The sequence below is a fragment of the Doryrhamphus excisus genome, linkage group LG11 (assembly GCF_037039965.1).
Source record: "Doryrhamphus excisus strain RoL-2023G ecotype Guam linkage group LG11, RoL_Dexc_Guam_v1.1, whole genome shotgun sequence".
Taxonomy (NCBI): Eukaryota; Metazoa; Chordata; class Actinopteri; order Syngnathiformes; family Syngnathidae; genus Doryrhamphus; species Doryrhamphus excisus.
Genome location: NC_136367.1, coordinates 7,300,001 through 7,311,571, shown reverse-complemented (window position 1 = coordinate 7,311,571; position 11,571 = coordinate 7,300,001). Strand labels below are relative to the sequence as shown.

The 11,571-nt window shown below is 41.9% G+C and overlaps 2 protein-coding genes across 3 annotated transcripts in view; both read right to left on the bottom strand.

Annotated features, from left to right (window-relative positions):
- Positions 1 to 399: 399 nt before the first annotated feature.
- serinc1 (serine incorporator 1) lies at positions 400 to 9,702 on the bottom strand. Its single transcript, XM_058088658.2, has 10 exons — positions 9,536 to 9,702; positions 8,637 to 8,798; positions 6,884 to 7,077; positions 6,559 to 6,638; positions 3,514 to 3,651; positions 2,104 to 2,273; positions 1,938 to 2,028; positions 1,424 to 1,565; positions 1,112 to 1,339; positions 400 to 1,038 (listed from the first exon to the last, which is right to left on the bottom strand). Exons 1-10 carry the CDS (start codon positions 9,572 to 9,574, stop codon positions 900 to 902), a joined length of 1,383 nt encoding a protein of 460 aa, XP_057944641.1. The 5' UTR covers positions 9,575 to 9,702; the 3' UTR covers positions 400 to 899.
- Positions 9,703 to 10,284: 582 nt separating this feature from the next.
- The window catches only part of slc35f1 (solute carrier family 35 member F1), a 21,980-nt gene continuing 20,693 nt past the window's right edge, over positions 10,285 to 11,571 (bottom strand). For both annotated transcript variants that reach the window (XM_058091741.2, XM_058091739.2), the window contains exons 7-8: positions 11,469 to 11,571; positions 10,285 to 11,367 (exon numbers count right to left, since the gene is read on the bottom strand). The exon at positions 11,469 to 11,571 is cut by the window's right edge and continues 52 nt beyond it. In XM_058091741.2, the coding sequence (XP_057947724.2) occupies positions 11,134 to 11,367; positions 11,469 to 11,571 (337 nt within the window). In that variant the 3' untranslated portion in view covers positions 10,285 to 11,133. The remainder of the gene's footprint in view (positions 11,368 to 11,468) is intronic.

Sequence of the window (11,571 nt, the reverse complement as noted above, 5' to 3'; positions counted from 1 at the left end):
AATATGAAATATTGATATTTATATTTATAATATATATTTATAAGCAGACCTCACAGCTAGGAGATCAGGGTTCAATTCCACCCTCTGCCATCTCTGTGTGGAGTTTGCATGTTCTCCCCGTGCATGCGTGGGTTTTCTCCGGGTACTCCGGTTTCCTCCCACATTCCAAAAACATGCTAGGTTAATTGGCCACTCCAAATTGTCCATAGGTATGAATGTGAGTGTGAATGGTTGTTTGTCTATATGTGCCCTGTGATTGGCTGGCCACCAGTCCAGGGTGTACCCCGCCTCTCGCCTGAAGACAGCTGGGATAGGCTCCAGCACCCCGCGACCCTCATGAGGAAAAGCGATAGAAAATGAATGAATGAATATGAATATTTCCATGTGCTGCTGGCCCAATTCAAATCTTTTCATCTTTATTACTTTTGGCTGCCATCAAGTTAGAATACTTTGTCAAAAGTCAGCATCAAGTGTGGAAACGGAAACAAGAAATAACTTAACACAAAACACTTCCATTGTACATCAAAAAGCACAACCAGGTGTCCGTGTGTGTGTGTGTTTTACATTTCACACACACACACACACACACACTTGTGCTGTAGCGTTGTAGTAAATGTATGAATTCATGTCTGCTAAAAATCATGCAACACTTTTTTACTAGTGAGAACAAAGTGAATACAGTATTACATGCTACTACTGTAGTACTACAAACACTGCTACTACCATAAAGTACATACTATTAGTACAATGGGAGGAAGCACTGCAACAGTGCTGAGGAGGGACAGTAAGAAGCAATACCAGTTAGAGACGTCACCTACGGCAAAGAAACCAGGTCAAGCTTAGGATGGGAGCGTGTGTGTGTGTGTGTGTGTGTGTGTGTGTGTGAGTGTGTGTATTTCTCAGTCAAAGTCCCTGTTGACTAAGACAAGAGGCGCCACCAGCGTCCACACGTAGAGCGCCATGCAGATCCAACTGGACGACACCTTCACCCACACGGACGGCCACTTGCTGGTCATCACCATGTAGTTGGAGTCAGGACTGTCACACAGCACAACCAGAAGGTTCTACTTCTATTGACACGTGCTAACATTGGTAGCGAGTGTGGGCGTACCTGTACCAGTTGGTGAGCGTCATCATGATGTAGAGAGAAGCCAGGAAGAGCATGAAGTGGAAGAAGGAGTAGGAGTAGGTGACGCCGTCCTTCTCGTTGTCCACGGCACGGTTCAGGCCGCCGTCCTCCTCTGAGCTGTCCGCCCCCTGGGGCCCGTCTTCGATCAGGGCCGATTCGTCGTTGGTCAGCGTCAGCTTGTTCATCTGGGCGTTGGACGAGTTGCGGATGCTGAGGGAGGAGAGAGAGAGAGAGCATGTGAGTGTGGGAAGGCGGCGCCGTCGTAATCGCCGGTCTCGCCGTCTTCCTCCTCACCTGGAGTACAGGACACACATGAGGAAGAGGATCAATCCCACGATGCCTTGGGCGTCCCACCACTCAACCACTTGGTCCTGGCTCTCGGTGGTGGTGGCGTTCAGCCCGATGATACTCAGGAGGCTGGGGTTGCACTTCCTGTCTGCAGCGTGTTTTAAGTCAACAAATTAACTCTTAGTGTTGATCTCGCTGCCATGTTGTGTCTTTGGCAACAATGACGCCTTAAATGAAACTTTATGCATCATTTCTATGCATTTATAATAGTTTTATGCATGACTGCTGATGACAACGGCGCTGACTTCCACTTCCTGTTTCCATGTACTAGCACGCCAATGGGATGCGGCCAAGGACGTTTTGTGCTAAGTGTTGTAGTTAGCATATCTATGTGAGGTGCTGCCCTACTGGTTTGTGTTTCCTGCTCAGGCGTCCTGACTTCCTGCTGATGACGTCTTGCTCTACTCCACACGCCAACACTCCCACAGGGTCCCGCCCTTGTTGTGTTCCCAGGTCTTACCAGGCTCGTTGGTCATGGCGGACCAGGTCAGGTACATGGTGTACAAGGTCACAACGGAGGACTGCAGCAGGCCAGACCTGGGCTGGGACTCCTGAAGACACGGAAGACCCCAGTAGGAGAAGGTTATGGAGTGTCTGCTGATGCTGACACGTGAGGGAGGACCTACCTGGATTTGAGGCAGGATGGAGGTGACGGAGGCCCCCACGCAGAGCAGCATGTTGATGCTGATGAAGACCTTGTTCTCGGTGCATCCATCAGAGTGGGTGTAGTAGACGTAGAAGAGGACCAGGGCCACCAGAGACAGCACGTAGTTGAGGGCCGTGACGGACAAGAGTGCTGCCAACATAGCCAAGACTCTTTACTGCATCTTCTACATACCTTCTAGCTTCCACCCGTTTGTTTGGTAATGGTAATGGTTTTATTTCATTTGAACATGCATCAGATTCCAATTGAGTGCATCTCATAATCAGTTACCAGTTCCACATGTCCAAAAGGAGTAGGAAGAAGCAAAGCTTATTAAATCCTACCCCTCCATCTGGTACTTTTACAATCAGTAACTGTTACATTTGTTCACTTCCTGCTTTCCATAATACAGTTTAAGGGGTTTTTTTATGTTTTAATAATGTACCTGGTACCTCGTAGGAGGTGATATGAGCATCCAATGCCATAATGGGTACCATAGTAAGTGTCAATATAGTGATATATATAGCACATCATGACTGGTTCAAGACTCTTCATCCTTGTATTTAGCAAACATCAACTGCTTGTATTGTTTCTTGAATTGGCTCATCGTTGTGCATTGTTTGATTTCCTTACTCAATCCATTCCATAGTTTGATTCCACATACTGAAATGCTATGGCTAGCATAACGTAGTCCTAGCATAGAAGTGTTTCAAATGTACTTCTTCCCTGAGATCATATTTCTCCTCTCTTGTAGAGAAGTATTGGATGACATTTTTAGCTAATTGCTTATTTTTAGCCTTATGTATTATTTTAGCTGTTTGAAGATGAACTATATCCGCAAGTTGAAGTATTTGTCATTTTAGAAATAAGGAGTTAGTATGTTCTCTGTAGGCGGCATTATGAATTATCCTTACTGGCCTTTTTTGCAGTACATTTAGCCAGTGAAGATTGCTTTTATAGTTATTAGCCCATATTTCCACACAATAAGTAAGATATGGTAGAACCAGAGAGCAATAAAGAGTGTGGAGTGATTTCTGATTGAGAACAAATTTTGCTTTGTTCAATATTGAAATATTTCTGTCCACCTTATGTTGTATATTTGTAATATGAGGTTTCCAGCTCATATTTTCATCTATTGTGATCCCCAGAAATGTATTTTCCTTCACCCTTTCAATGTCTACACCATCTATTTGTATTTGCTGGTACGTGCCCTTTCCTCTGTTAGCAAACAGCATGATTTTAGTTTTACTTAGGTTCAAGGACAATCTATTATCATCAAACCATCTTTTTAGTGTGACCATTTCTTCTCTGACCTTTCTAATGATTTGGTCTGTACTCCCACAAAAAGCAGTGGTATCATCCACAAATAATAATAAATGGTGAAGGTCCATACCTGCATACCAGCAGCGAGAGTTACCCTCCTCCATCTTCTCCACCCAAGACTCGTTCCAGGAGTGGGCGAAGTCAATGAGTAAAACCAGCTGGATAAGAATGAAGCAGAAAGCCCCCGCCATCCCGATGTAGAACCACACTGCAGGAGACGACAGGAGATCTTCATGAGCTTTAGATGATCCGACAACACAATCTGAGCTGGACTCACGTGAACGTCTTCTAAAAAAGATGACCTGAGAAATAGCCGCCATTACGGGGGTGGGGGGCTTAGTAGCAAGGCTCTACGACTACGTCCTACATAATACTACGTAGTATGCCTGGGGGCGCGTCTTGATGACTTTATTTAGTATGTGGAGGGGGACATTTAGCTATCAAGCTCATCCTACGAGTGTTATTTATGACCTCCATGTCAGCCATTGGCCAATGATTGCTCTGCTGGGACCAAATGCATTATTAATAAGTTAATATAGTTTCTTGTATATTTCTTAGCTATACCTTTGGACTGGTTAGCTTGCTGTGTGATGATTTTAGCCTTCTACCTGGAGTCAGACTGTTATATTGAGTCATGGCTTCCTGTTCAGAAAGCTGGTCCTCAAATATGTATTTTTCTGATATGTACATTGTACAGCTATAGTCCAGTGTGCGTACATATGTATGTACAAATCTGTCTTTCTCTCTAGATTTATGGGTGTGTCTTACACTCCAGAAATGATTGGATGTCTTCATGGTTATGCTTACCGCAGAGGCGGCACACTCAACAAGACGTCTCACCACACACGCTAGCCCAGGGGTGGGCAAACTACGGCCCGGGGGCCACATCCGGCCCGCCAAGTGTTTGAATACGGCCCGCCCAATCTTTCCAAAGTATTTCATTTAAACTCAACATACAACCTGGCATCATGGCCTGAGTCAACCTTTTGATGGTTTTATCAATTTCGTTTTTTGACATGGTCTGTTGTTTACAAAGTGGTCCTGAAAAAAGGGACACAAGCACATAATAATAATAATAATAATTATTATTATTAGATTATTAGAATTATTATTAGAACTATTATGATTATTATAATTATATTAATGCTAATTATTATATTAATTATATATAATATTATTGTTGTATTTGCACATTTTACATAATAATATAATAATTATTATTTAAATTTTATTGTAATTATTAGAATATTTTATTATTTTTAAAATATTTAAATATAAATATAAAATAATAAATAATAATAGCAGATTGCATGACAATTTTACAGATACAATAATACCAGGTGGACTGTTACGTGTAAAATATATAGTCTGCCCCCCCCGTAAATTTTGTCATATCAATGCGGCCCGCGAGTCAAAAAGTTTGCCCACCCCTGCGCTAGCCCAACATCCCCTTCCCTTGCTCATCCAATCAGCTGTCTCTCCCACCCTGCCCATGCTTTGTTTGTAAACGTGAGCTTCTTTTCTGGAGTGCAACATCTTGTAGGTGACTTGCCAAAACAGAATGATTTAAGCTAGGGGTGATGTCTGCTATACCGCAGCGTCATGTGGGACAACAACCGAATAACGACATGACTGCCTCACGGAAGTGGTGCTGAAAATGCATACCCACAAACAGGTTTTGCGTGCCATCCAAACGACATGGCTTGAATTGAATGTTTTGTTTAGGCATGTTAGCATGATCCTATCTCTGCACCATCAAGTGGTTGGCGGGGAGGGGGGGTGTGTCAGGTCTGCCCTGTTGGCCACAAGCATAGGAAACCTGTTCACAATCGTCTAAAATATGCTCCATATTATTATATCCCACTAAAATGACTGTAAATAAAAATATCCACTGCTACTACCCAATGTAGTAGAAAATGAGACTCAAGCGTGTTGCTCTAAATGTGTTTCAGTGCAAAGAGAGGCAGACAGGAAGTGACGTCAGGGGTTCAGAGTTGAGTTTTAGCTTGACGTGTGTTACGACTCCAACAGTAGCCCCTGTTAGGGATTATAAAAGGCTGATGTCTCAATAGCCACGTATACATGGACCCAAATATTCCAATTCCATTCGGGTTATTTGCTCAAACGGCAAGAATGTAACCTTTGTATACACCTCATTCCGAAAGAAAAGTGCCAATCCGAATGAATATATAATGTGATTCCCAGGGGTGGAATATTCCTTTCCCCAATCCTGATTGAGGTATCTTGTACCCGCTCAATCGGAAAGTTGTCAGACTGCGTTCTTCTTCGTGGCGTTTTTCTTCTTCTGTTGTTTATTGGCGGTTGGCAAGCAGCTTTGGTGTGCATTAGCGCCATCTGTGGAACAGAATCTAAACCCTTCTATACGCCATTCACAAGTCCACTTTTATTAAAAAAGAAAATACATATCTATATAAAACATGTGCCGAGCTTAATTATAAAATATTAGCAAGATTGAACTTTATCTTTTCCTGTTCCCGGGTGCGTTCTTTCAGCGAATGCTGAGATATGACGTAACACGCAGCTCCAGACGTTCTTCCATTTAAAAAAATGGAGGCGAGCAATCGGCACTGGACTGCTGCGGAAAGTTTGTTTTTGATTCAAACTAAATTTCAAGACTGGACAAAGGAAAAACTGGCAATACGGAGTTATTCCAACAAGGGAAAGAAAAACTGGAGGAAGTCGGTATCACGTGATGTTGGTGTTTACACTTTACTGGGCATGCCCCATTGACTATTCTGGTTGATTATAGCGGCACATGGAGACACGCAATTGGAATATTCCTTTCCATGTATACTATTGCTTTCGGAAAGGTCATTCGGAAAGATTCCATTCGGAAAGAGAAAAACTCCTCATGTAAACGTGGCTAGTGATAAAGTCTGGTGCTTGTGTGTCTCACCCAACTTTACATCATCTATCAATTAGTTTTCTATGCTGGAGCCTATCCCAGCTGTCTTTGGGTGAGAGGCGGGGTACACCCTGGACTGGTGGCCCAACATTACAGTAACGTTACATTTCTATGCCGAATGCTGCTGTATGATTTACGCTGTCCAGATACACAACGTACAGACAGCTAACAGAGAAGACTGACAGTTACCAGTTGTGAAGGGACCTTCTGCGATGAAAAAAGACCCAACGATGATGGCAACAGCCGCTGCAAACTTCAGGAGCCAAAATCTGAAAAAGGACAAGGATGTTCCTTGATTTACAAAATTTCCCGGGAACTTCCAAATACCGTAAGTATACAAACACAGATCATTTTGTTTTGTTCCGCGACCCAACCCACCGGTTGAGAATCACTGGTCTCGCTCGGGTCTACTCAATCCCTCAATGAATCCATAAATCGACTATGAAAAAATAAGAACTTGCAGCCCAAGAAGAGTCGATGGAGAGTAGATGGTAGTTTGAGCGTCTGTTCTCACCCGTTGTGCAGAGAAGCTCGGGGGTCCTTGCTGCTCTTGACTTTGATCATCAGCAGAGAAAAGAGAAGGAAAAACATGGCCATTCCGAAGCAAACGCGGTACACAGCCTTGTAGCCCACCAGTACATCACAGTTGACATGACCTTCCACACCAGGAATGGATGAACCCATCCCTCCCTCGCAGAATCCTGGGATCTAAAGGACGACATCAACAAGCATGACAACAACCATTGGAAACTGACTTATCCTGGTATGAATGATAAACGTAAACAAGCGAGTTGCATGGACTTCGTTGGTGGACTTTGCTGCTCCTGCAGAGGCGGAGTCACCGGTGCACAATCTCTCCCCTGACATACTTTAGCATGGCGTGGATGGACCACGTACTGGGGACATACTTCCCCAGACTAATTCCTGCTCACGCCGGGCTCACACTGACTACGGTGCAGTTCCGGTCCTCATCCAGCCCAGATTGCCGCTAAGTGTCACTCAATTTGACTCTCGAAGTGGCGAGCTCCGCTCCGGCTGCGGAAACCCACAGCTTAACCAGAGAGTGATCCGGTGTATGGAAAAAAGTTAGGAACCCAAACGGATTCTTTCCATTGTGCCGTATGGCTGTTGGAGGCGTAGCTGCACCACGTGGCGCTAATGTGAACCTACAACGGGGGTTTCAGTCTTGCGGAATGCTTACAGAGGCTGTGACCAATTCAGAGTGAGGTTCAGTGTCACAGTTGTAGCATTTCACTCTCACAGTCAATTTAGTAATGCTAATGGTTTTATTTCATTTGAACATGCAACAGATTACAATTGAGTGCATCCCATAATCAGTTCCCAGTTCCACATGTCCAAAAGGAGTAGGAAGAAGCAAAGCTTATTAAATCCTACCCCTCCATCTGGTACTTTTACAATCAGTAACTGTTACATTTGTTCACTTCCTGCTTTCCATAATACAGTTTAAGGGTTTTTTTGTTTTTTTTTTTAAATAATGTACCTCGTACCTCGTAGGAGGTGATATGAGCATCCAATGCCATAATGGGTACCATAGTAAGTGTCAATATAGTGATATATATAGCACATCATGACTGGTTCAAGACTCTTCATCCTTGTATTTAGCAAACATCTACTGCTTGTATTGTTTCTTGAATTGGCTCATCGTTGTGCATTGTTTGATTTCCTTACTCAATCCATTCCATAGTTTGATTCCACATACTGAAATGCTATGGCTAGCATAACGTAGTCCTAGCATAGAAGTGTTTCAAATGTACTTCTTCCCTGAGATCATATTTCTCCTCTCTTGTAGAGAAGTATTGGATGACATTTTTAGCTAATTGCTTATTTTTAGCCTTATGCATTATTTTAGCTGTTTGAAGATGAACTATATCAGCAAGTTGAAGTATTTGTGATTTTAGAAATAAGGAGTTAGTATGTTACTGACCTTTTTTTGCAGTACATCCAGCGAGTGAAGATTGCTTTTATAGTTATTAGCCCATATTTCCACACAATAAGTGAGATATGGTAGAACCAGAGAGCAATGAAGAGTGTGGAGTGATTTCTGATTGAGAACAAATTTTGCTTTGTTCAATATTGAAATATTTCTGGCCACCTTATGTTGTACATTTGTAATATGAGGTTTCCAGCTCATATTTTCATCTATTGTGATTCCAGAAATGTATTTTCCTTCACCCTTTCAATGTCTACACCGTCTATTTCTGTGCGATTCCACCTTTACCAGTAGGTTCTGTTATTGTGGAAATTACCTTCTTCAGGTGTCCCACCATGCCTGGCATGAGCATGATGCAGGCCACGCCCACTCCCAGCATCAGGAAGAAGGCGTAGACCAAGCGAGTCACGGTGGAGTTGTTGCCACTCGGACAGCAGCTACACAGCAGGCAGGGGGCGCTGCCGCACAGACAAGGAATCTGCAAACCACAAAACCCACTTAGTTAATAGGAGCACATTTGAATGATCGAGAAGCCACAATACTTGATATGAGTTTATGTATGTTCATATTGCCATACTTTTTAAACAACGAAGACGACACAATGCAGCATTTATCAGCACACTTGAAAATGATAAAGAAATACGGCATTTTTGTTCATATTTGCACATTTGTAATGGTAAAACAACCAACATTAAAGTTAGTAATGTTAAAATGCGCACATTTGAAATGATGGTCATGAACGTTCATTAATGTAATCGCATTACAAATGATAAACAAGCGAGTGGGTATGACGTGACTGTCTATCAAATGATGCAGCAATCTTATTTACATGTCATAAAAGTCTGGTTTGTCGACATCATCGTTAATGTTTACCAAATGGTCACAGTTAGGAGGCTAATAATGTCATTTTACTGAATATGACAGCACTGTATTGTTGTTGTTATGTTTACTGTAAACCAAAACAATGTAGTGTGTGAAATGGAGTCACTGCATCTAGAAATAAAAAACATGAATGTTACAAATAGAATGAAGTGGTATTATTATATTAGATAAATATGATAATAATTGACGGCATTGATAGCGCTGTGATCTGCGTCACAGTTAAACACACGGCCTACGTCGTTATGGTTATTATTGCTCGGTCATGGCAGCAAATAACACATTAACGATAACATTACCGATCATATTAGACTTAAATCAACTTAAGTTACTTACCCAGCTCGCCATGGAGCACAAGCCCAGCACGGCTCCCATGATGGGCGATAATTTGTTAGCTTTGTACGCCTTGCCGCTTCCTGAGATGTTTTGATCAGATCTAAACACAAGATGGAGAATTGGACTGGCCTGCTCCTCTTCTTCTTCTACGGTTTACTGCGGTGTCACTGAACCTAGTGTGGTAACACTGCCCCCAGCAGGACACAACACAACTGCACTTTGAATCACACACGCCTGCTTCCTTGTTGCCGGAATGGGACGTTTTGCAAAGCGCAACTACGTCAATTTCATGTCAATTTATAGAATTTTATTTACGAAAAGCCCACCAAAATCAGTGACGAAAAGGTGACGCAGAAACAACAACTCGTCCACCCAAAAAAACGTTAAAAGTACATAAAAATGATTCATTATTGAATATTTAAACCTTGAAGCTCTTCAAAAATGCCACTTTTTACCCTGAGGTCCCAAAATAGTCCCTCATAAAATGCAAATACTTTTTTGTCTTAATCATTTTTAACAACTCCAGGCCATGTTTTTTATTATTATTATTTAATACTTATTTATTATTATTTAACACTTATTTAACACTTTATTTATAAAGTGTACTTTAATTAAAGTACACACTTTTTGTTTTAGAAGGGCACCTGATTTTCTTTAGAAGGAAAATAGACTATATTTTCCTAAAATATTTGACTACATAAATAATAATATGAATAGAATATTCAATATTTCAATTTTTTCCAGTACAGTAGATCTTTGCTATTTGTGGGGTCACATCCCACGACCACTAGCTAATAACTGGCTAAAAATGGACGCACTCAAAAAAAGCTCTAAAAATGGCCCTCAAATGTGCAGCTGTCTTTACTACTGGAATATAAATATTGAGTGAATGTACTTGACAGACAGTGCTGGATCCGTAGCTGCAGTAGCCTGCCATCTGACCCCTGACATCACTTCCTGTGTAACACCAGTAAATATTTACAGCAACACACACAAGCATGAGTCTTATTTATGCTTTAATGTTTCATTTTGTTATTTGTTGTTTAGTCATTTCCTGTCTAGATGGCTGTAATAATATAAAGAAAAACATATTTAGCATAGAAGGTTCTAACAGATAACTTCAAAAATATTATTCCACTTATAAATAAGGAATCCTACTTTGCAGAAATTCACTTATCACAGTCTGGTCCGGAACCAATTCATCAATAAACGAGGGATTACTGTATATAGTATATTTTACATTCTTTTTCTCTGGTACAGTAAAGCTAGCATAAAAATGATGTACAAATGTACAAATCAGTAGGGGATGAAAATACTTGTTTCCCCTGAAGTATACATTCATCATTTACAATCACTGCAGTATGCTAGTCTTACTTTATAACGTTCAGTCACTTCATTTTTAGGTACATGTTGTCATGGCAACTTGGACACTGACATGTAAATCTCACCCGTGGTTTCAGCCAAATCTATACATGGAACCTCCATGGAGTCATCACAGTTTTACCTGCTCAACAGACTGGATACAGTTCTTTGTACAAACCTTTGAGCGAAAACAGCACGAAGCTCTCAACAGTAAAAAAAAAAAGTCAGAGATCATTTTAAATGACACGTAAACTGGGCTCCTCCCCTGAGTCGGGGGTTAGGCTGGTGTAGGTCACAGAGGGTTCCAGGACTCCATGACTAGGCTGGAGTGGGTCACTGGCTGACAGGTTGATGGTGTTCCTGAACTGCTTGTAGACACGAGGGTCCTGGACCATATACGTGGATGCAGAGGAATAAACCACAAGGCCCAAAATGATGATGAAGAATGATAACAAATAGAGGCAAGAGAACTGCAACACACAAGCAGAGCAGACGCTTGACATTTGACTAACCCTAACACCAAAATCTAGTCTTTTCTCATACTTCAGACCGTTTCTGAGTTGGAAGATACCTTGTAATGGAAGAGGAAGAGGCCACAGAAGAGGCTGTACAGGTCAGCTGTGAGCAAAGAGAGGCTGACCGAGGTGGCACTTGTTCTCTTCATCACCAGCGGC